This window comes from Adiantum capillus-veneris, chromosome 14 (genome assembly GCF_014529385.1).
Source record: "Adiantum capillus-veneris isolate H3 chromosome 14, ASM1452938v2, whole genome shotgun sequence".
In the NCBI taxonomy this organism is placed as follows: Eukaryota; Viridiplantae; Streptophyta; class Polypodiopsida; order Polypodiales; family Pteridaceae; genus Adiantum; species Adiantum capillus-veneris.
The window spans coordinates 114,764,452-114,790,709 of record NC_140944.1 but is presented as its reverse complement, the minus strand read 5'-3'; the positions used below and the strand labels follow the sequence as shown (position 1 = coordinate 114,790,709).

General features: G+C 42.0%; 1 protein-coding gene and 2 pseudogenes across 1 annotated transcript; all 3 read left to right on the top strand.

Annotated features, from left to right (window-relative positions):
- The first annotated feature begins 14,638 nt into the window (after window positions 1-14,638).
- LOC147442974 (uncharacterized) lies at window positions 14,639-16,063 on the top strand. The gene is made up of 2 exons (XM_086528936.1): window positions 14,639-15,042; window positions 15,598-16,063. Exons 1-2 carry the CDS (start codon window positions 14,903-14,905, stop codon window positions 15,686-15,688), a joined length of 231 nt encoding a protein of 76 aa, XP_086385062.1. The 5' UTR covers window positions 14,639-14,902; the 3' UTR covers window positions 15,689-16,063.
- LOC147442973 (uncharacterized) lies at window positions 15,896-17,697 on the top strand (annotated as a pseudogene).
- On the top strand, window positions 16,869-18,989 carry LOC147442972 (uncharacterized; annotated as a pseudogene).
- The last annotated feature ends 7,269 nt before the right edge of the window (window positions 18,990-26,258 follow it).

Below are 26,258 nucleotides of genomic sequence, written 5' to 3'. Positions count from 1 at the left end.
ATTCACGTGACTTCCCCTTAAACTAAAGAAATTGTCCAATTCAGTAATCTCAATAGGACTTTTTCATTTCTTGGTGGGCCCGGTTTAGCATTCTTATAGTTTTTGGATGGGCCCATTTGAAAACACACATACCTATTAGGAAATAAGACGTAGCTAAATAGATAATTGAGTAGATTACTTAATGGAGAGAGACAGATTTATATACACGAGATTATAGAGTAGAGAGAGAGAGAGAGAGAGAGAGAGTACACACGATATACGTGGTTCACCCAATGTGGGCTACGTCCACCGGAAAGCAGCCACTCAATGGCTTTAGTACTTCAAAACAAGAAGTAGTTTACAAAGGGATTATACCCTTAATGGAGCTCCCGCCTTGCTTCACTCTCACCACCTCACACTCACCTTGTTGCATCAACTTCACACTGTGAAATGTGTGTAGAAATGGCCTCCTTTTATAGGCCAAAAGGGCTGCCCTCTCTTATGAGAGACAGCCATGTGTAGCCGCCCTTGTGCGAATAAGTCCAAATCGGACCCTCCAATCCGCCCATGTGTGGCCGCCCTTGAGAAGACAAGTCCGCTTTTGAATTCGGCCATCGGCCATTGACTTCCGACCACCGGCCACCGGCCATTGACTTCCGACCACCGGCCATCGGCCATTGACTACCGGCCACCAGCCAACCGATCGATTGTTTTCCGACCACTTTCTGACCGTCGTCCGGCCATAATATTCCGGCGAAAAAAAAAAGTCTCGGGGGCGGAGCCCCCGAGGCCTTTAAAGTTGCCCCTGATTCTTGTCCGTGAAAATTTTGGTTTCCGGTGAGTGATTTTCCTTCACGCACGATGGCTTCTCCTCATAATGGGGGCCTTACAAATGTGCGCTTTTACCACAGAAAATTAGAAGGGTAAATCAAGCTCCATACTTAACAATCTCCCACTTGGAGACTGATCTCCAAACCAAACCTGTGACTGCTTTCCATTCTGGCTTCTTATCCTTGAATGCCGATTGAAGATGAGCAAAAGCTCAACTTCTCCTTGTTGACCACCTTTGTAAACATGTCTGCAGGATTTTCACTTGTATGCACCTTTCCTAGCTTTAGCTGTCCCTCTTCCAAAAGAGTGCGTATGAAGTGATATCTCACCTCAATGTGCTTTGTCCTTGAATGAAAGGCTGAGTTCTTTGCAAGATGGATAGCGCTTTGGCTATCACTGTACAAGACACAATTGTCTTGTTTGAATCCAAGCTCTTCTAAGAATCTGTGAAGCCACAGAATTTCTTTGCTTGCCTCTGTCATTGCTACATACTCTGCTTCCGTGGTAGAAAGTGAAACCACATTCTGCAGCTTTGAAGCCCAGCTTACTGCTGTGCCTCCAACCGTGAACACATAGCCAGTAGTGCTCCTTCGAGTATCTTTGTCACCTGCCATATCTGCATCAGCATACCCTTCTAGAAAAATATCAGTTCCTCCAAAATACAAAGCATTTGTTGTTGTCCCTGTTAGATACCTAAGTATCCACTTCACAGCTTGCCAATGCTCTTTACCTGGGTTGTCCATGAACCTACTCACAACTCCCACTGCATATGCAATGTCTGGCCTTGTCCATACCATAGCATACATTAGAGAACCTACCGCTGCAGCATATGGAACTTTAGACATATAGGCTATCTCCTCTTGTGTCTTTGGACACATATCCTTCGTTAGTTTAAAATGACCAGCCAAAGGTGTAGAAACTGGTTTTGCATTTTGCATTGCAAACCTTTCTAGTACCTTCTTGATGTAATCTTCTTGAGATAGCTTTATTGTCTTCTTCGTCCTGTCCCTTGATATTTTCATAGCAAGTATCCTCTTTGCAACACCTAAATCTTTCATTGAAAAAGATTTGTACAGCTCCTCTTTTAGGTCTTTGATGTCCTGCATGTTAGCACTTGCAATCAACATGTCATCAACATACAACATTAGGATGATGAATTTCCCATCTCCCAAATTCTCCGTGTAGACGCAGTGATCCGAGTTGCATCTTGTGAATCCATGATCCAACATCCATTGATCAAACTTCAAGTACCATTTTCTTGATGCTTGCTTTAAACCATACAAGCTCTTCTTTAATCTGCAAACCATTTTCTCCTTACCTTTTACTTCATACCCCTTTGGTTGAAGCATGTAGATTTTCTCCTCTAAGTCACCGTGAGGGAATGCCGTATTTACATCCATTTGCTCAAGATTTAGATCATGAGCAGCCACAAGGCTTAAGACAAGCCTAATTGAGTTCATTTTTACAACAGGAGAAAATATTTCATTGAAGTCAATACCTTTCTTTTGAGAAAAACCTTTTACCACAAGCCTAAACTTGTACCTTTTCTTCCCACCTTCTTCTTCCTTTAGCTTGTACACCCATTTGTTTTGAAGTGCCCTCTTACCTTTAGGCAACTCAACCAACTCCCATGTTTGGTTGCGATGTAGTGAGTCCATCTCCACTTGCATGCTCTTCGTCCATTATTCTTTGGATTCATGTTGCATAGCTTCTTCATATGATTCCGGCTCTCCAGAATCTGAGATCAAGAGATGGTTGAAGGAAGGAACAAACTTTTCTGGAGGTCTACTTGCTCTTGTAGAATCTTCGGGGAATAGGTTGAGGCTCCTCATTTGGTTGACGTTTTTGCACATTGTCACTTTTGCAGTCCTTGAGTCTTCACCGTCTCAAGCTCCATGTACCATCACCTGTTCTTTTCTTTGTTTTCTTTCCAAGTAATCTTTGTACATATTTTGTGTTCGTTAAAAATTACATCCCTACTCCTTAAGATTTTACCATCTTCAGGATTCCATAGGCGATACCCAAAGTCTCCTTCTCCATAGCCAATGAAGAAACACTTTTTGGACTTTGCATCTAACTTTGATCTTAGGCTTCTATCTATGTGCATGAAATCCTTACACCCAAACACTTTGAGAAATGCATAATTCACCGGTTTACCTGTCCATGCCTCTTCTGGAACTCCCCCATCCAATGCCGTTGAGGGTGACCGATTGATTAAGTACACAGACGTACTTACAGCTCAAGCGGTAGGCCTGCATGTAGCCGCATGCTTCGTGCTCGTTCCATGATTGTCCTGTTCATCCTTTTCGAAATCCCATTTTGTTGAGGTGTCCTTGGGGTTGTCCTTTGCCTCCGAATGCCATTGCTAGCACAAAAGCTTGGCTGCAATATTCGCCTCCATTGTCGGATCTGAGGCATTTAACGTTGGTACCTGTTTCATTCTCCACAAAGGCTTTCCATCTTTGAAATATGGAAAATACATCGGATTTATTCTTCATGACATAAACCCATGTTTTTCTAGTCGCATCGTCTATGAATGTTACATAGTACAATGAGCCACCAAGTGATGGTGTACTTGCAGGACCCCAAACATCAGAATGAACCAACTCAAGTTTTTTATTTTTTCTTTCATTTCCTGATTTGTGAAATTTTACCCTCTTTTGTTTACCATAAACACAATCTTCACAGAACTCTAAGTCCACTTCTTTCAAACCTGGTAGAAGCTTCTTTGTTTGAAGGATTTGCATTCCTTTGGCACTCATATGCCCAAGTCGGTAGTGCCACACCGCACTGTCAACTTCTGTAGTTGCTGCACAATCTGAAGGTTGCGTGCTAACAGTACACAAGTAAAGTGTACCGACTTTTTCACCCTTGGAAACCACCAAAGATCCCTTTGAGATCTTCCACCGTTTGTTTCCGAATGCAATGTTGTGACCTTCATCGTCCAATTGTCCTGTAGAGATCAAATTTTTGCGAAGAGAAGGAACATGCCTAACATCTTTAAGCTTCCATTCATTTCCGTTAGCAGTTTTGACAGAAACTGTACCTTTACCGACAATCTCACAGCTTCATCATCTCCCAAGTATACATACCCAAAATTACCTTTGTTGTAGTCTTGGAAATGTTGCTTGTGTGGTGTTGCATGGAATGAAGCCCCGGAATCTACTATCCAGGAATTAGACACATTGTCTAATGAGAGAATTACAGCTTGTTGGCTTGTTGTCTTGAGACTTTGTCTCCTTCTTCTTTTTGGACCAGCAATCCTTCTTGACGTGGCCCTTCTTGCCGCAGTTCCAACATTCAAGAACTGACTTTGTGCATGACTTGCTCCGCCTTGAGCAATCACGACCCTTTTGGTTTTTGAACCTCTCCTTAAGCCTTCCTCTTGTTTCCACTGATAGTGCAGCACTTGATGATTCTCCTGTGCTTCTCCTTCGCATTTCCTCGCTTAGGAGAACACCCACAACATCATCAAACTTAAGAGTATTTGTGCCAGAGATAGAATTACTTACAGCCATCACAAGGCTGTCCCAACTATCCGGTAGAGATGATAGTATAAGGAGAGCTCGCACTTCGTCATCGAAATTGATTTTCACTGATCGAAGTTGACTTATGTTTGTGTTAAAGTCATTTAGGTGTTCTGCAACTGAACCATTCTCTGCCATCTTTAGATTGAACAAGCGCTTCATAAGAAATACCTTATTGGATGCCGATGGTTTCTCGTAGAAGTCGTCAAGTGACTTCATCAAGTCCTCCGTGGTCTTCATCTCTGAAACATTGAAGACCACCGTTGACGCCAAGCTTAACCGGATTGTTCCCAGTGCCTTTCGATGAAGGACAATCCATGCTTCATCTGCCATTGTTGCGGGCTTCTTCGCAAGACCGCCTAGTGGCAAATAGAGGTCCTTCTGGTAGAGATAGTCTTCAATCTGCATCTTCCAATGTTGGTAGTTTTTGCCATTGAACTTCTCAATCTTGAGCTTCCCTTCCTCCGCCATAACTCCCACTCAATTCAAGGAATCCTTTCCTTGAGATAATTTAGCTACGAGAAAACCTTGCTCTAATACCAGTTGTTAGGAAATAAGACGTAGCTAAATAGATAATTGAGTAGATTACTTAATGGAGAGAGACAGATTTATATACACGAGATTATAGAGTAGAGAGAGAGAGAGAGTACACACGATATACGTGCTTCACCCAATGTGGGCTACGTCCACGAGAAAGCAGCCACTCAATGGCTTTAGTACTTCAAAACAAGAAGTAGTTTACAAAGGGATTATACCCTTAATGGAGCTCCCGCCTTGCTTCACTCTCACCACCTCACACTCACCTTGTTGCATCAACTTCACACTGTGAAATGTGTGTAGAAATGGCCTCCTTTTATAGGCCAAAAGAGTTGCCCTCTCTTATAAGAGACAGCCATGTGTAGCCGCCCTTGTGCGAATAAGTCCAAATCGGACCCTCCAATCCACCCATGTGTGGCCGCCCTTGAGAAGACAAGTCCGCTTTTGAATTCGGCCACCGGCCACCGGCCATTGACTTCCGACCATCGGCCATCGGCCATTGACTACCGGCCAACCGACCGGTTGTTTTCCGACCACTTTCCGGCCGCCGTCCGGCCATAATATTTCGGCGAAAAAGAATATTCCGACGAAAAAAAAAGTATCGGGGGCCTCCGTCCCCGAGGCCTTTAAAGTTGCCCCTGATTCTTGTCCGTGAAAATTTTGGTTTCCGGTGAGTGATTTTCCTTCACGCACGATGGCTTCTCCTCATAATGGGGGCCTTACAAATGTGCGCTTTTACCACAGAAAATTACAAGGGTAAATCAGGCTCCATACTTAACAATACCCCAATGGGGTTTTTATGGTTTTCCATGTCACCATTTATCGGCTGTTTTGTGATCACGTTAACTGTGATTATGTGAATGTGATAATAAACATTATGATCACAAGAAATTTCACATGATCACGTGAATATTAAATCCCTGGTTGTACTTGAGGTGGGAACACAACCCAAGCTTGAGGGGCTTAAGGGATGTTCTTGTGGTGAGAATTGGACCAAAGGTTGAGGGGCTTGAGGTGTCACAAAAGTCAAAGAAAATCTCTACAAGGAGGGGCGATACATGCAGGAAGGGGGGATGTTTGCTTTACCACTATCTCTCCCAAAGGGAACCCCTTTCCCAAGAGGCAAGTAGGACACAAGTCAAGCCCCTAGCTAGGCTACTCTCAAGGTGTGTCTAAAGCCTATTGGTTGGCCTCCCAAGGGGTCCAATGATAAATTAGTTAATTTAATTAATTGTTTTAGCATTTATCAAGTCCTATCTCTCAAAGGGGAAAGGGGACACTTGTCCCAAGACTAACATGCTTGCTTGGTATGACTCCTGCTTGTGATTGGCTAGACCTGGAGGGGTCCAATGAGCTACAAGAATGAGCTACAAGGGAGGGTCTACCAAAACAAATAGGGGGAATGCTTGAGGGGTATACTCTCCCACACACACTCCCATTGTGTGAAGTGCAAAAGTGCAAGAGCTCCATCTCCTTCTCCAAGCTAGTAGAGAAGTTGAAAGCCTTCACCAACACTCTTAGCTATGGAGTGCAAATCCAACCAAGAGCTATGCTTCAATGATTAAGATTTCCATCTTCTTTATCTCCATTACTATGCTATTATGTATGCTAGCAAGAAGAGTGATGATAAGTGAGGAACTAGTTCTTTCTCCTATAAATGTTTCTTCTTCCTCTTCCCTACCCTCATTCCCTGCTAGCTCTCTCCACCTTCGAAGGTGTTTGAGGTCTTGGGACTGAGGCTTGGGATAGTTAATGCTTTGCACAAAGTTTATGTTATGCTCGTGATGCATGCAACTTTCCATCTTCATTGCATCACCTAGGTCACAAGGAACACAGAGATTGTATTGTAACAAGTCTCTCTTGATGGGAGAAACTATAATACAAATGGCGATTGGAGGGGGGACCGGCTCCACATAAATCCAGCCCTCAATTGTTGTCATGTTCTCTAAACTCTCTCTCTCTCTTGCAAAAATATAGTTCATGCCAAGTTAACTAGATGTTGTGTTTATGTTGCTACCATCAATTAAGTTCACCTGCTATGCTCACAAAGTAATTCCACAAAAGTACTTTCTTAGTTTCCACTACTCTTAAAGTTAATATGCCATTTCCATTACATTGGCATCATAGCATTTGGTTTCTTTCTTCTTGCTTAAGAAGAGAAGCCCTTAAGTAGCCTATAAATGGTTGATTTTGTTAATTATATTAGGGTAAGTGGGACTGGGATCTATTATCGGTTTTGTTGAACCCACTATGTGGGATATGGGATATGGTGCACATGTCGAGAGATTTGTACTTAATAATGGGTTCTTTCTAGACTTGCCTATGGCTTTACCATTATGGAGCCATAAGAAGTCCAAAAGGAGCTAGCCCTCATCAACTTTGCAATGTTAGACCCACTACACTACTCTCTATAATTAACCAATTTGAGTAGTGGGTGTAGATACTTAAGTGTCAATTTTCAAAGGCTAAGAGGAGTGGAAACAAAGGTTTTGAATCTCCAAAGCATAAACTAAATAAGTACACAAATTTTGTTAACATGGTTGGAATAACCAAGAGAGTAGAATGAAAATTGATAGCTTTGATTTTGCACATGAAGGTTCTAATGATGATGCCCCCATGTTTGTGAATTATCTTCTTACTAGGTTATAGCAAGCTATGGGCAACCCTACTTTGCAAGCTAAAGTTACTCAACAAATTTGCACTTGTGGGACTACCCTTCCTCTCCAAGAGGAGAGAGAGCTTAGGAGGCTTCTTGAAGAGAACCCCAAAAGAATACTTTCTCCCATACAAGAGGAGGAATCCAAAGAGCAAGAAAGCAATGAAACTTTCAGTTCTTTTGAAGATGTGGCTCCACGAAGACGACAGTCTAGACAATTGTGAACTCCTCCCAAGAGGAAACATCTAATACATAATTCTTCTCCTCGTCACTATGAATGGGAAGAGAGGAAACAAAGGAAGAAAAGGGCAAGAAAGAGGTCACCCTCTTTTCCTTCTTCTTCACCTTCCTCCTCTTTTGACAAAAGCTATGGCTATTCTCTTAGAGACTACAAGAGTGGAGGACATCGCAAAACATACCCTGCATGGCGAAAGTCACAAAATCTCAAGAAGTTCAAAAAGGGAGGAAAGAGTATCTCTTTTCTCACCTATGATGGCACCTTTGGTGCCACCAACAAAGTATTGGGCTTCATCCAGCAGTTTGATGCGGCCGTTGAAGACTAGGGCTTCACGGAGTCCTCCAAGCTACACCATGTAGGTATACACTTCCAAAAATTGGCTCGTCAATGGCGGGCTAGCCTTCGTGGCAACGGCGAAGACCCAAAGACATGGAAAACTCTACGAGTTGCCATCATGAAGCAATACCTTGTAAGTGATGCAAAGGACAGAGTGCTAACCAAATGGCACAGTTTGAAGCTTCTCTCTCATGAGTCTTTCCACAAATATGTAGACAAGTTTTGGGACTTACATCTCAAGGCTATTGTCTTCCAAAAGATAGACTTTGCTGAGTAAAAGCAATAGTTTTGTGTGGGATTACCTGAAGAGATAGCCAAGTATGTCAACTCTCAATGGCCTAGTTCTATCACCAAAGTAATCCACCACACCATGGTTGCTTTGTGCATCAATTTCCAACAAGGGTCTAGACGGAATATCAAGCCCATGGAAAACAAAGATAAAAATGATACAAAGGGGAAAACCAATGCCCAAAATTATTTCCAAGGCAATTCCAACAACAACAATCGGTCCAAGGAGAAGGGAGCTTACAAAGTTAAAAAAGAACTCTCTCTTAAAGAGCTTGAAACTTTTCGCAAGGACCATAAGTGTTTTAAATGTGGTGAGCAAGGACATGGCTATCTTCCTTGCCCCAAGAAAAATTCTCGCAATGAAACTCCTAGAGCTTCCACATTGAAGCTCCAAAAGAGGATGCTCATTGCAAAGGTGCACCTCTCTCCTATGCTTGGAGAAAGGTAAGAGAGCATGATGACTTCATCTTGTTTCAACCTATCTCTACTCACAAATTCATATCAATGGAATTGGCCACCAAATTGTGCATTCAAGCTTTTGAGATGGGAGATGCTGTAACAACCAACACTGATTACAAGGGACAGCCAGCCTCCGTTACTCCCTTGATTGGGAAGTTGATGCTCCATGTTAAAAGCTATGTCGACATAGAAGACTTTTCCATCCCTCCTCTTCAACATGAAGATGCAATCTTAGGGACACCATGGTTCAACCACATGGCAGCCGACATGAAGTTCCTTGAAAGGAGAATCTACTTCACTTATAGGGGAAAGAACATGTACATAGATGCTAGTGAGTTTGGTCGCACTATACCACTTATAAATCCTCTTGCTTTTGATAACTCAACTAAGAGCTCAATTTTTGCATACATGATTTTTGTCAAAGAGTCCCTAAAAGGTCTTAACGTTTCATCAAATGTAAATGGTAGAAATCAAGAACAGTAGACTTGTCTAATTTTCTAAAAGGATTCCAAGATGTTCTCATCGATGATATCCTATGGACTTACCTCCAAAACGAGGGGATGATGACCATCGAATTGAGCTCCTACTTGGAAGCTCACCGCCTAACAAGCCTCCTATCCCTTTTTTTCTCCAGTCCTTTTAGTGCAAAAGAAAGATGGTACATACAGTATGTGTGTGGACTATCAAGCACTAAACAATATCACTATCAAAAACAGATTTCCCATGTTTCGGATAGAAGATCTGTTTGATAAGCTACAAGGTTCTACCTACTTCAGTAGGATTGACCTTAAAAGTGGCTATCATCAAATAAGGATAGTGAATGAAGATATTGTAAAGATCACGTTTCAAACAATGTTTGGCCTTCATGAATAACTAGTCATGCCTTTTGGATTGACTAATGCACCAACCACGTTCAATCCTCTAATAGAGAAAATATTTAGACCCTACCGTAAATTCACTGGAGTGTTCTTTGATGATATCATCATCTACTCCAAGTCTTTGGAGGAACAAAAGAAACATCTCTAAGTGATTTTTTAGGCATTTAGACAGAACAAGATTTTTCTTAACCAAAAGAAATGTGAATTTTTCCTTCAAGACATTCAATAATTAGGAAATATTATCTCTCAACATGGTATTTGTATGGATCCAACAAAGCCAGAGTAATATAAGCATGGCCTAATCCAAGGAATCTACATGAGCTAATAGGATTTATTGTTATGTGTGCATAGTATAGACGCTTCATAGAAGAATTCTCTCTAATATCATGACCATTACATAACTTAACAGAGAAGAATGTTAAGTATTCATGGGCTGCTAAGGAGCAAAATGCTTTTAACAAGCTCAAAGAGAAGCTTACCTCCCAAACAGTCCTCATGCTTTCAGATCTCTCAAAGCCATTTGAGGTCCAATGTGATGCTTGTGGTGATTTTCTTAAGCAGTCTTGCTTTAAGAAGGGCATGCCATAGCATATGAGAGCCAAAGGCTCCATACAGATGAACGAGTCTTGGGAATTTATGAGAAGGAGCTTTTAGTGTTAGGAAATATGACGTAGCTAAGTAGATAATTGAGTAGATTACTTAATGGAGAGAGGTAATTTACACACACAAGAGATTATAGAGTAGACAAAGAGAGAGAGAGAGAGAGAGAGAGAGAGAGAGAGAGAGAGAGAGAGCACACGATATACGTGGTTCACCCAATGTGGGCTACGTCCATGGGAAAGCAGCCACTCAATGGCTTTAGTACTTCAAAACAAGAAGTAGGTTACAAAGGGATTATACCCTTTTGGAGCTCCCGCCTTGCTTCACTCTCACCACCTCACACCCACCTTGTTGCATCAACGAAATGTGTGTACAAATGGCCTCCTTTTATAGGCCAAAAGGGCTACCCTCTCTCATGAGAGGCAGCCATGTGTAGCCACCCTTGTGTAGATAAGTCCAAATCAAACCCTCCAATCCACCCATGTGTGGTTGCCCTTGAGAAGACAAGTCTGCTTTTGAATTCGGCCACCGCGATTGAATTCGGCCACTGGCCATTGACTTCCGCCCATCAGCCGCCGGCCAACCGACCAGTCATTTTTCAACCACTTTCCGGCCATCGTCCAGCCATAATATTCCAGCGAAAAGGAATATTCCGGTGAGGCTCAAGACTGGGCGTTAAAATTTTGGTTTCCGGCGTGTTATTTTTATTCACGCACGATGGCTTCTCCTCATAATGGGGGCCTTACAAATGTGCATTTTTAACACAGAAAATTACAAGGGGTAAATCAGGCTCCATACTTAACATTTAACTATTCTACATGCCCTAGACACATGGAAGCACTATTTATTGGGAACTCCATTTATTCTACAAACCGGCCACCAAAGTCTCAAGTACTTCATGATGCAAATCAAGGTTTCTGACAAACAAATGAGGTGGGAAAATTTTCTTTCACAATTTAATTCTCATATTGCTCACATTGCGGGTAAGCACAACCAAGTGAATGATGCACTTTCACGACGACCAAAAGTTAATGTGGTGTCTATAGCTACTCGCAATGATCTATCTTCTATGATAAATGAGTATGCTACTGACCCTAACTATAGAGACATAATGTCAGTCATTGCTTTGGGGAGGAAAGAGTAACCATTCACCTTGCAGGATGGCTATCCTCTCCACGATAATAGGCTATGTGTTACCCACTCCCTTTGTGAGAAATTCATGTATGAATCCCATGCTCCTTCCTATGTGGGGCATAGAGGAATTCAACCTACTCTTTGAGGAGTAGAAACATACTTTTATTGGCCTACCATGAAAGTGGACATACAAGAGTATGTTTCAAAATGTATAGTATGCCAAAAGGCCAAATATGATAGGGGGAAGCAATCTAGATTACTCTAGCCATTGACTATTCCAAATTCACCATGGGAGAGTATATCCATGGATTTTATCTTTGGATGACCCAAGTTTTTCCATGGGAATATGGGAATACAATAGTCGACAAGCACTACAAGAGATTGATTAAATTCCGACGTCAAATTACCGACGTGAATGGCGGGCGTCAGTATATTTGAAGGTAAATTGGAAGGGAGATCAAGTTTTTTTGTAAAATAATTTTTGAATTTCCAACGGTCATACTAGTGCGCATACCAGCGGTTGTACCGGCGTATATATCGGCACCCATACCAGCAATTGTATCGATGGATATACCGACACCTGTACCATTGGAACCTACAAAAATAGAACCATGGATCTTTCCTGCACATTTTCCTCCTTTCTTCTCTTCCTCTCTTGCCCTCCTCCTCCTCCTCCCTTGTTGCAGATCTACTGCCTCACGATTTGCCGGAGGTGAGATTTTCAATCGTGGACTACTCCCCATCAACAAGGTGAGCTTCCTTTCAAGTTTGCTTGTAGATTTGTGCACTTTATTGTATGTGTGTGTAACATAGCATGTGTGTGTGTTTTTGCAGGTTTGAGGAATTTTTTCCAACTCTGTCTTGCCCAAATAGGCCGCATATGACTGGTCTAACATTATCTTTTGTTGCATACACACACACACACACACACACACACATACATATACACATTCACATAAACAAGCACGCAAGTAAAACAAAATGCACACTAAACAATATAAACACACTATATACGACGCACACACATATTTTTCATATAGAAAAAATAAAATGTTATTTTATAAGTAGTGTTAATTAAAAATCTTCTAGTAGCTAAGAAAGATAACTACATTTTATCATTAAAAGAAAGATTTATTTTGATTTGTGTTATTTTATAGTTAGTTTTGTTGTTTTTGTGTAAATAAATTTAGAAATGTAAAAAATATATTGTTATTTTTATAATCATGACTTATTGTAGGCTATTCGCTTAATTCGGTTTAGTCCTTTAACACTAACCGTTTAAGTAACAAGTGGTTTCATCGCCTAGGACTTCTATAGTTAGATTGGTGAAGGGTAGCTAATTAATTAGAGTGTGTAGTTGCTAACGTATTGAATCTTTTATCCGAGCCCGCTTAGTTTTACATGCGCCTCGCGGTTAGTTTTTTTATTTAGTCACTTAGCAACTTAGGTTTAGTCATGTCGCTTATACGTAACCGCTTAGGTATTTAATCGCTTACGCTCAAAAAGGACTACCCCATATTTAGGGCGTTGAAGGCTACACGCTTAGGGCTAGTGGCTTAGTGTTAGTTGTTCAATGTTAGCCACAAAAGAACTTTGATAAACGAAGTAAACTAGCGCAATTGGACTAGCTTCAATAGCATACACAGACTACAAAAATGCAAAAAGATTTCAAAAATAGACTTATGTCAAACCCTAATATATATGCATTGACCAATAAAGATAGGACTATTACTCGATGGTGTGTGGGGATCGAAAATGGCTAGAGAATGTGAATTAATTATTGGAGCTAGCAGCAAACAATGGAAATACCGCAAACGAACTTTAGAAACGCAAAAGTCTTCAAAAATGACTTGTGTACTTCAAAAACGCAAACAGGCTTCCACAAATGAAGTAAAATAATGCAATAAGACTTCAATAGCGCACATAGACTTCAAAAGCCCTAATATATAGTCATTGACCAATAAAAACATGATTATTACCCTTTATTCCTAATCTCTGTGCACCTCTAAACTGAGGTGTGTGGGGATCAGGCATGGCTAGAGAATGTGAGGTTGTTAGAGCTAGCGAAAAATAGTAGGAAAAACAAAAATGAACTTTGGAAATGACTTGTGTACTTCAAAACGCAAATGGACTTTGATAAACGAAGTAAAATAACGCAATCGGACTTCAAAAGCGTACACAAACTTCAAAAACCCTAGTATATATATATAGTCATTGACCAATAAAGACGATATTATTACCCTGTGGTCCTAATCTTCGTGCACCTCTACACCGAGGTGTGCGGGGATCGAGCATGGCTAGAGAATGTGGGGTTGTTAGAGTTAGCGGCAAATAGTAGAAAAAACACAAACGGACTTCAAAAATGACTTGTGTATATCAAAACGCAAACGGACCTTGATAAACGAAGTAAAATAATGCAATCCAACTTCAAAATCGCACACAGACTCCAAAAACCCTAATATATAGTCATTGACCAATAAAGACAAGATTATTAACATGTATTCCTAATCTTCATGCATCTCTGAACCGAGGTGTGTGGAGATTGGGCATGGCTAGATAATGTGAGGTTCTCATGTATTGTCATGTAGTTAGTAGTGCGTAGTTATAACAAGATTGATTTAATTATTTGTTGCATCATTGGTAGATAACATATGGACGATAGGATGGCGTGTCCTTGTGCGCACTGCAAGCATCAGATCTTTCAAAAACCAAAAATCTACGGGCAGCACATACGTTGTTCGGAGTTTTTTGGTTTGATGTTTGCTAGCCCATGTATATGTGGTGTGCTTGATTTTCCCACTTTTGAGTGTGCTAAGGCTGCTTGTACAGTGCTAGGCAATGTTAATCTCTGATGCATGTTGTTGGCTCTCATCATCAGAGGAACCATGGAGCCTCTCTTTTCTTCCCCCACCATCCTCATTCCTATAGACGACCCCTGTCAGTTTATCTTCGAACATGTGCCGCCAAAAGCATGTCAAAAAGTGACCCTATCTTCAGTGTTGTTCCGATTTCACATTACTTGTGATATGGTTTCTCACATGTTGGTTCGTCCCAGAATTCAATCTTTGATGCTCCTTTTTTTGAATAGCCTTACGGTAGTTCGGCCATCAATCCTAGACCTTCTCCTGTAGCACATTACAAAAGCTTTGGTGAGAGGTGACTTAGCACAAGTTGAACTGTAATGTCAGAATTTGGCAAGTCTGGGTAATGATAAGCTTTGGTGAGAGGTGACTTAGCACGAGTTGAACTGTAATGTCAGAATTTCGCAAGTCGGGGGTAATGATGGGAGGAAGGGTCAGGGCGTGTAGAGCCACCAGAGAGTGAAAACAGGGGAAAAATAGCCCATGCTGCCGCGAGCTGGTGAGTGGGGAATGAAGCCGTGTTGAAAAGGGCAAGAGGCACGCAATCTAGAGAGGCTGCAGGTGTTGTGACCTGAGAGATGAGAAGGGTGCCGACCAGCAAGGTATCAAAGTGCAGAAGGGCCGCTACACAGTATGCGAGGCTTGCAAAGCAGAGAAACGTGCCGACCTGCGGGGCTGCGAGCAGAGAAGGTGTTGATCACCATGCTAGGCAGAAGAGGTGAGAGCTTCGACTGGAGGGCTGAATACAGGATTAGGTTGACCATGGGTGCCTAATAAGACACCTAGATATGCTTAAGTGCTTCGACTTGCTTTGCTTCATTACCTCTACTGGAGCGCTCCCCATTGCGGGCTTAATTCATCCCTAGGCGCCCCGCGCCCCTGTGTTGGGCTTGCCCTCTTCTTGCCAAGCTATGTGCTTGCTCTCCAGCTTGGTTCATTCACGTTTTCCTTCATACACCGGCTAGGTCTTGGTGTGCTGGCTTTGTGTGCTGTGTCTTTTGGCAGGCTCTATTCAACTACATCTATAGTGTGCATATTTGAGAGTAGGTCTTTTCCTACAGATGTCTCGCTATATTTCCAGGTGTTGGTCACTTGCTTTTTGTGCTGCACATAAATTCTTGTCTATCTTTGAGTGCTTCTCTTGTCTTATTCGGAAGAACCTCAAATCTCCTGTCTCATACTCAGTGTTAGATGCTTGAGAAACAAAAACTATTTCTATTGTATTGAGGTATTGATTGTGGGGTTCTGAGGAGGTAATGATATTCATGATTAGGGCTATCAAAACAGGATCCTTTGGACTCGCTAGGGAAGAGGCCTTCATGAGTAGCGCGTTGCAGAGAGAGGTTGAGGAGATTCGAATGTAGGAGCTTTGAAGTCATCTGTGTGGTGTTTGAGAGGTTTGCTTTGGTACTCCGTACTGGCAGAGAGGCCTAGCTATAGAGGTGCTCCGTCTCGGCTTTCTTCTGTCATGTTTCTGGTGCTCCCACTGAGGAGCTATTTTGAGTACCTTCATATATAGATTTGGGAGGTGGTTACATATTTAAAAGCGCAAAGGTTGATCAAGATTTCAAATGGATGCAAGTGAGGTCTATCATGTATATTCCTTTTATGGAAGGAAAGGTGAAGACGTACAGTCATGGGTGGCTCTGGTTGATGATTTACTTTTGGAGCTTGGCATGTATGATGATGAGGAAAGGGTTGATTGTATGTATCAGGGCTTGTGCGAAGATGCTTTGCAATTTTACAAAAGTCTTCCTAGACATGTGCAATACAATTGGCAATTGATGAAGGTTGCTTTGTTAAAGCGTTATGTAGATCTCGAGGTGCCGACCATGCATTCTCGATTCTTTTATGGTACAAATGAGGAATGTATAAAGTCTTGGATTGCACAAGTGGAAGAAGAAATGACACACTTTCACATAGTAGATGATGAGGCAAGAGCAGATTTTTCTTCCCAGGGATTGTCTAGTGATGCTTTCGTCTTTATCCATATGCTTCTTGATGATTGACACCATAATTGGTTGGCTTTGAAGTCTTCATTGCTAATGCGTTATTGGAGGCTGCCAAAGCCCAAGGATCCAATAGAGAGTTCTCTTGTCGCTACTTTTTAGTCATTGCAAAATGAGTTTTGGGTAATGTTGCAGAGTCCATTTGATGTTGATGCATATTGTGATGATAATGCGTATCGTCTATCAGATTTGCATGCAGATAGAGGTTTACAAATGGTTGATGAGGCTTCAGTCAAGTTGTTTGATGGTCATGATTTATCTGCGAGTGGCTATTGTAGTGATTTGGAATCTGATGAATATACTGCAAGCTTGTTCTCTGTTGCTGGCAAGTCCATGGATTGTATTCCAGTTGATGAAGCATTTACTGATGAGGGGTATTCTTGTGATGACTATACAATATTTGATCTCTCTCCATACACGAGAAGCATCAGATCAGGATGTCCAGATGAGGCTCGTAATGCTAAGGAAGGGAATTAGGCTTTGGAATCCTTTGATATGAGGGAAGATTTATGTAGGGAAACTTATCATAAATATAATGCATGCGGCCCTTCATGTGATGCTTGTCAGTTTACAAGTTCTTTGCCTCTTGCTACTGATGCTGATGATTGTGAGCAAAGCGATGATGCTCCTGATGCATACTCTAAGTACAATGTAGTGTTTGTAGATGATCAACCTTTGTCTCATGATGAAGAGGCTTTTGATCAAGGTTCTAGCCAGCCTGCTTTTATGTATAGAGATGTGGATATTCATGTTGTGGGTTCATCTCAAACCCCTAGTGTGGATACATTTGCTGATGATAAAGCAGATTGGGGCTTTCATTTACCTATTGTGGAAATGGATACAGATATGACCAGCTATGTCGAGAAGGCTTCTGAGAGATAGCGAATTTTAAGAGGAACTGATCAGACATATAGTTGTGGGATGCTGAATACACTGTTTTTCTGTGAAGTTGAGGGTGCTGGTAGCAATAAAGGGGAGTCTAATGGTCATCAAATTTAGGATGAATTTAGTAGTGAGGTGCTTCCCAATAAGGTGGATTTGGTTGCTGAATTTTGTCATGTATTCTCCGACATGGTGAGCTGGTCTGAGACCGATAGCGAGAGTAGTCAAAAGGGGCAGTCAAATGAATCTACGGATGTACCAGCACTTGAGGCTAAAGTCAATACAATGTTACAAGAATTGCCAAATATTTTGTCAGCATCAGTCATCCCCGGGTGAAAAGTCTGTATATGAGGTGTATCCATATAATTCTCCTCGTCATGAAGACAAACTACAAACACAAAAATTCATTTTATGCAATAGTGTTGATGTTTATGAAACTGCACCTGCATCGCTCCTCTTTGAAGATTTTTGTCTTGCTTTGATTATGTGGGATTTGCCTACCTTTGTGTGGGATCCAGGTGGAAGGTTATGAGCATCTCCTATTGTTCCTGCTGAGCATGAATGCTCTAGCAGGCTGGAGGGGTTGCCAAACTATGTTCGGAGTTTTTTGGTTTGATGTTTGCCAGCCCATGTATATATGGTGTGCTTGATTTTCCCACTTTTGAGTGTGCTAAGGCTGCTTGTACAGTGTTAGGCAATGTTGTCTTTGATGGTGCTCTTGGCTCTCATCATCAGAGGAACCATGGAGCCTCTCTTTTCTTCCCCCACCATCCTCATGCCTATAGACGACCCCTGTAAGGTTATCTTCGAAAGTGAGCCGCCAAAAGCATGTCAAAAAGTGACCCTATCTTCAGTGCTGTTCCGAGTTCACATTACTTGTGATATGGTTTCTCACATGTAGGTTCGTGCGAGAATTCAACCTTTGATGCTCCTTTTTTTGAATAGCCTTACGGTAGTTCGGCCATCAATCCTAGACATTCTCTTGGAGCAAATTACAAAAGCTTTGGTGAGAGGTGACTTAGCATGAGTTGAATTGTAATGTCAGAATTTGGCAAGTGGCCGGTAATGATGGGCAGTATGGGTCAGGGCGTGCAGAGCCACCAGAAAGTGAAAAAGGGAAAAAAGAGCCTATACTGCCGCGAGCTGGTGAGTGGGGAATGAAGCCGAGTTGAAAAGGGAAAGAGGCACGCAATCTAGAGAGGCTGCAGGTGTTGCGACCTGAGAGAGGAGAAGGGTGCCGACCAGCAAGGTATCAAAGTGCAGAAGGGCCGCTACACAGTATGCGAGGCTTGCAAAGCAGAGAAACGTGCCGACCTGCGGGGCTGCGAGCAGAGAAGGTGTTGATCACCATGCTAGGCAGAAGAGGTGAGAGCTTTGACTGGAGGGCTGAATGCAGGATTAGGTTGACCATGGGTGCCTAATAAGGCACCTAGATATGCTTAAGTGCTTCGACTCGCTCCGCTTCATTACCTCTATTGGAGCGCTCCCCATTGCGGGCTTAATTCATCCATAGGCGCCCCTGTGTTAGGCTTGCCCTCTTCTTGCCAGGCTATGTGCTTGCTCTCCAGCTTGTTTCATTCACGTTTGTTTTCATACACTGGCTAGGTCTTGGTGTGCTGGCTTTGTGTGCTGTGTCTTTTGGCAGGCTCTATTCAACTACAACTATAGTGTGCATATTTGAGAGCAGGTCTTTTCCTACAGATGTCTCGCTACCTTGGCTACCTTTGAGTGCTTCTCTTGTCTTATTTAGAATAACCTCAGATTTCCAGTCTCATACTCGGTGTTAGATGCTTGAGAAACAAAAACTGTTTCCATTGTATTGAGGTATTGATTGTTGGGTTTTGAGGAGGTAATGATATTCATGATTCGGGCTATCAAAACAGGATCCTTTGGACTCGCTAGGAAAGAGGCCTTCATGAGGAGCACGTTGCAGAGAGAGGTTGAGGAGATTCAAATATAGGAGCTTTGAAGTCATCTATGTGGTGTTTGAGAGGTTAGCTTTGGTACTCTGAACTGGCAGAGAGGCCTAGCTATAGAGGTGCCCCGTCTAGGCTTTCTTCTGTCAACGCAATAACGGTCTCTTTCTCATAGAAAAACTACAAAACCTGCATTATCGGTCTCATGGTCTAGAGACAGGAGATCCACCTCCGCAAGTAGATATTGCTCCAACTTCATCCCAGAGAAGACGATTTTCAAACGAGCATCCATTGAATGAGTCCTCCCAACCAATACGTGATGTGGCATTTCAAGAAGTAGAGATGGAGCAGATGTTAAACGCGTTCTTTGACATGGATCCCATCATTGAAAACATAGAAGACGACAACATTCAAGGTAGTACTGCGAACCGACCTCAGTCATCTTTTTCATATCAAAGGTATGATAGCAACGATAAAGAGTGTAGGATGATGCAAACTCTTGCACGTATGCCGCTTTACAATGGTGAAAATCAGTTCTCCGTACCTCGTTGGCAATGCTTAATTTGCAGTCTGTCTACGGGTGGTCTGTTGCCTCTGTCACACAGCTTTTCAAGTAAATACATTGTATCCTAAGCATGATAAAGTGCAAATTATAGTTCAATAATGTGATCAAGGGGTTGATTTGTTTATGTAATGACAAGTTTCTGAACGAGAATCTTGTTGGAAGGGAATCACATGCCCCCTACGTGTTCAACCACTAAAAAACTTCTTACTACTTCGTGCTTGGATTATCATAAAATATATGCATGTCCTAATGATTGTATACTTTTTTGCAACGAGTATACAAATTTGAAACAATGTCCCAATTGTGGATCAAACAGGTATAGAGAGGACACACAATGAAAATTTATCCCTACAAAGGTCCTTCCTATCATTCCAAGAATAAAGAGCATGTTCAGGTGCATGTCTTCTATTGCTAGAGATGTATTTGCTTTAGATTATAGTCGCTTTGATGACATGGCACTCAAACACTAGATCGGCAGATGATGTGATGTGGTTACCTGCTGACTCTCATGCATAGAAGCACATAGAGAAAAGTTGGCGTACATTTAAGAATGAGCCTCGATGTATCCGCTTTTGTTTGGCAATGGACGGAGTAAACCCATCTGGATTACGGAGTTCGTCATAGAGCACGTGGCCTATTTGTTTGGTTAATTATAATCTTTCACCATGGCTAGCTATCAAGAAGGGCCATCTGTTGTTGTCACTGATTGTCCCAGAAAAGTACAAAGCAAAGAACATGGACATCTATCTGGCACCACTTATAGAAGAGATCCAAATCTTGTGGACGAGGATCGATGTGGTTGATATGTTCCAACCAATTGGAAGACAAAATGTACATGTGCAAGGCATTCTCATGTGGACCATGCACGATTGTCCAGGCTTTGGTGAGTGTTTAGGTAAGTGCCTTTGAAACCCTCACGTACATGTTATTCTTGGCTATGCCAATGCTTTTATATTTTCATTTTGTGATTTTTCAGGCTTAAGTTACTCGAGCAATCATGCATGTCTGAAATGTGGTCCTCAACTTGGCTTCTGCCACTTTAATGTGGCCTCGACTTAAATCCAATGGAGAGTTTGCTATACCAAAAGTTCCATGGGTTTTGAATCGTGTAGAAGAGCAACAAGTGAAGAAGACTATATCTTCATTCAAGACTCCCAATGGGTGCATGCGATGTTTGAAAACAGCTTTTACAAGAGATGACAATCTTAGTGGTCTTAAATTCCACAATTGGCACAAATTTTTACAATTTATCTTACCAATTTCCATAAAGGATTGTTTGATGGTTGACATTAGAAGAACAATCTAATAAATCAGTGAGCTGGTACGGTGGATCAATTCAAAAGAGATAAGAGAAGACAACAACGATGCAGGACGCTTAAATTCTATTGAAGTAGTGTGTATGGTGGAGAAGTACTTTCCAATAAACATTCTTAATATCCAAATGCATGTACTTGTGCATGTGGTCGATGAACTTTCGGTTGTTGGGGTAGTTCATAGTGGTGGATGTTCTTCTTGGAGAGATTTATGAAGACTTTAGAGGGGTTCGTTTGTCAAAGGGCTCGTCCCGAGGGTAACATGGCCAAAGGGTGGCTTGTACAAGAGTATCTTGTCCTCATCAGTGAATTTTTGGGCTCGATAGATCCAGAGATGCCTTGAATTTGGATACTAAGGTCAACATCAAGGTGACAGGGGATGAGCCACAGGGACAAGGCATCATTAGGAACCTGGACATCACAATGCGAGAAAATGTTATGAGATTTTTCCTTCTCAACTCAAACATCATGCAAAAGTGGCTAGAGAGGTACAAACGGGAAAAGCAACAACACTTGACAGATCGCCTACAATTAAAGCGTAGCCGTGCCACTAGAAACCTTCCTTTTTCAGATCATCTTCAAAAATTGCATGACTTTTCAACTGGGATGTTTAGATGTGACAATCTCAAAGGAAAAGAGAAATGGAGTGTTGATTATTGAAGAGGAGGAGGAGATGTCAAGGGGTTGCGATTGGCATGTAAATTTTTACAACTTCCTTTTCGAGCTCCACACGATGAAATTAATTTAATAACTTTAAGTTGGTTTCAATTTTGTGGCTGTTGTATCACAAATATGGAGCTTTGTGGTCGCATCGAAAACACTTTAGAGTACAACGGATAGATGAACAAAGGGTCACCTTCAACAGTGGTGTTATGGCAAGCTTCATCCAAGAAAGTAGGAGTAGTGCCAGGGATGAGAACTCAGAGACTAGCCATCTTGAATACGCTGGCTACATCCAAGACATCTTCAAGATTAGCTTTAGAAATTTTGATATTTTATCTTTGATGTAAAGTGTTTCAAATTTATTACTATTGGCCCTAATGCAGCTGTGCGCAAAGACAAGAGTGGGTGATTCAAGTGAAGTCTAGGCGCGTGTGGACAGATTCGCGGGATATATTCGTACTTCCACAGCATTGTGAACAAGTTGTGTTCACAGTAGATCCACTATTGGGAGAAATGATGAAAAAGATTTGTCCAAACCGTGTTGTCTCTATGTTGTTCAAGTTTCTCCATGGAGCAAGCAAGTGTGTGAAGGATTGGAAGTTGATGTTGAAGAGCTAATTCATGAACAAGGTGTAGGGCCGACGGATGATATAAGTTTGGAATCCGAGATGGAGGTTAGTGGTGAGCATATGCATGAACCCTGGGGGATTCACTAGTAGTACTAGGAAGATGTCACCTGCGTGCACAAAAACTACCATTTACCCCTATATACGGTACCCTCCTTTGTAAAATCTACCTTTTTTGGCCTCATAAACCCCCCTATTGTACACTCATGTGACACCATATGGTAATCCTTAGTGAAGTCCCCGGGCCTGAACCTAGAGATGAGCTTTCAAATACTAAAGTTGATACAAAGAGCGACAAAGAAGTGGAGTTTGATGACAAAGATGCAAAAATGTAGATTGAAATAGACATCTTTGGTGCATCAGATCTAATAGAAGATGAGAGATTAACTACTAACTTTTGCTAGGAAATCTTTTGTAAAACTCTTTTTATTAGTCCACAATACTGGATAGATTCATTGAGTTGTGTTGTAGCTTTGGTTTTTTGTTATTTGTATTGCTTCAGCGTTTATTTTGTAAACTAATGTACGTCATCTGTGTTATTTGTGTATCTATAGCCATGGTCAATGACGATGATACATACTCTCCTAGTTTTAGTTTTCCTGTCACTCCAGCCGGCATGTCACCCTAGCAGATGGGCTCCTTTTTGACACGGTTCACACCATAGGAGATTATTTACTCACAGAACCTTTGGGCATTTGGTTCCTCTAGACCTACTACAGTCGCCCCTATGCCTAGGACTAGTGTGCCCCTTACACCAACTGGCCCCGCACCTCAGTCGATTGTACTCCCTACAGTGACGGATGGTTCATCTTTGAGACGAGGTAGGCGGTCATTCTGGAGGTGGTGGGTGCTGTGGTAGTGGTTTTACCAATACTTCCACACCATCGAGAGAGCATCCACCACTCTCTTTAGTAAATAATTCATCGATTGGCACAAGATGTACACCTTGGGGATCACACAAGCATGATCGTAGCAAGGTGTACAAGAGCACGGATGGGGCTGTTGTGGCAGATAGGTTCAGAAAGGCCATGCGATAAAGGATTTGGAAGCTCTATACAATTGATTTTGGCACTTTATGATGGAGATTTAGGATAATCAAGATGATGAAAGAAAGACTTACATCGTCGATGCCGTTCACAGAGAGTACATGCCGACAGAGGGGTACGATCCAGTCCCAAATGATTGGATATTGGGCATGTCTTGTGCCACAATGTCACACTGTCGGTCAGAGACGAAAAACAGGTATAAGGACGGTAGTCCAAAGCCGGCATGGTTGTACGCATAGGAGTGGACGGGGATTGCACAAGAGACACAAGACAATACCCTAACAGATTTCAGCAGCAGAGAGATGCAACCAGAGCACGTTTGGAGTCTGTTGGAGCATCACATCTTGGGAGTGGAGGCTACAACACACTTCGACATGAGTTTGTAATTATTATATGTATGCTTTAAATTATTGAAAATGTATATGTTATTTGAAGATTTATCTCATGATTAAATTAAAATTTTGTAGGAAGTTTTTGTGAAGTGCCCTCCGACACGCGAAAGAGGAGAAGTATGGATACAAGCATGGACTTGTGGTCCTTTTGACGCAGCTACAAGAGGAGGGAGAGGCCGTCGACTGGGAGGCATTACCAGGAGGGTCTTCTTGATACAGTCTTACTTAGTCATCTTGATACGGTCTTCTTGATACAATATTTTTTGTAGTTGTGGTCTCCTTGATAATGTCTTGCTCAGGCATAGTATACATGTACAACTTCACCCTTCTCTTTATGGCTTTGCATTCTACTGGTGATTATGTTTGTGGTATGACAATTAGGTTATGGTTATGGTTTTGCAATTATGGTATGGCACATAGCTTATGGTCATGGTTTGGCAATCAAGTTATGGTTATGGTTTTGCAATGATGGTATGGCAATCATGGTATGGTTAGGGTTTGGCAATAAAGTTATGGTTATGGTTTTGCAATGATGGTATGGCAATCATGGTATGGTTAGGGTTTGGCAATCAAGTTATGGTTATGGTTTTGCAATGATGGTATGGAAATCATGTGATGGTTATAGTTAGGCAATCAGATTATGGTTATGGTTATGGTTTTGCAATGATGGTATGGATGTTATGGTTATGGTATGACAAGGCAGTTATGGTTATGGTTATGATTATGGTATGAAAAGTGGGTTATGTTTAAGTTTTTGCAATTTTTGAATCATGTTTTAATTATGGCTATAGAATCTTTATGCCGTTGTGCCTATGGTTTGGGAGTCAAGGTTATGGTTATGCTTTTGAGAACTTATCATGATTAAGCTTTTGATTTTGTTGTTTTGTTCTTCTTACATTTTTGCTAATTTGTATACGTTCGCTCTTTAGCGTTATGAGCGGGATGAAACCACACACAGCGCCTCTATAACGACCCGGCACACACTCTTGGGAAGATATACACACACACTATGGGGCACCACTCGGTTTAGACAACACACCTGGCCGAGACAGGGAACACACCTTTGGAGTGAGAGGAGAGAGACTATCCACTTGCCCACTCCACACAGACACACACACACACACACACACACACCCAAAAAACTCAGCTCAAAAGAGGAGAATTTCTGATGTTTACATACAATTGAGCTTGGGCCAACACCAATGGGGCAAATAGCTCACACAATATGGGTAAAATAAGCCAGATACAATCACAAACTAGAGCAGAAACTTCGCTCATAAAAGAAACTTACACAGAAAAAATAGCACAAAAAGAATGAGGAATTTGGAAAAATGGACTGCGCCATCGCATCCAGAACGGCCCAAAACCCCAGTCTACAATGTCAAAGTGCTCAAATCCAACCTCGAATGAGCAGTTTAGGGCCAAAACAGGCTCCAAAAACACCAAACACACACCTACGACTGTTCCTCCTCTCTTCTCCACGTTTTTTCTGGTCTTCTCTCTGTTTTTTCAGTTCCCACACTTAGCTTTATTAGTTGGGCACCCTTGGCCTTTTAGATGACCTCAAACGGACCCCGAACAGGCCAAAAACTCACCTCGTAGTGCATAGTTGTCACCCTGCTGCATCCATGCGCACGCCTGGCACTCATTCTTTTCAATAATGCGTCTCGCAACCACGTGAAGTGGCCCCAAAAATTGGTCCTAATGATGACCTTTCTGCATAACTCTCACAAGAAAACACCACTTTGTGTCCGTATTCATCCACGTGCAAATATTGACCCCGTTCGCCCTCCTGACGCCACTAGATGCCATCTGACGCACCTGCTTACCTCATGTCGTCGGCCCGCGGATAGCTTCTTCGAGAAGTTTTACGCGCTATAAACTCCTCATTATTGTAGAAAAAACATACTGATACTGGTGATAGTGAAAATCGATGCACTATGTACATGTTGTCCTACCTGTCCACATGTGGGCCCCACGTAACCACCTGGCTATGGAAATTGGGCAATCCTTTATTCGATGCACCATGCATGTGTATGCACATATGTGCAATCCCTTGCTCCAAAAAACTCCTGACATAATTTGCCCATCCCCTAGCCTGCTAGATCATTCATGATCAGTAGTAGCAAAAAGCGATATGAGACTCGCAGCGTCACAAGTCTCCTCATCCTTCACCAACACTCCTTGATCCACATACAACTCATCTTGCTCCACCATCATCGATCTAGCATGATACAATTTAAGACGCAATCCATTTACCCTTGACTTATGTAGAAACCCATCCAGGTTAGCCAACTGATATGTACCATTCGGAAAACACTCCACTACCTTGAAAGGGCCTTCCCACTTAATTTGAAACTTCTTTTGGAAGGTGTTGTCCAGCTTACTGTTGTAGCGCAAAACCAAGTCATGCTTCTTGATACCCTTACTTTTGACCTTTTCATTTATCTTTGACAAAACCTTATCCTGCATCTGCCCATAATGCTCCAATGCGCTCATCCTATCCAACTGGACCTCTTGTA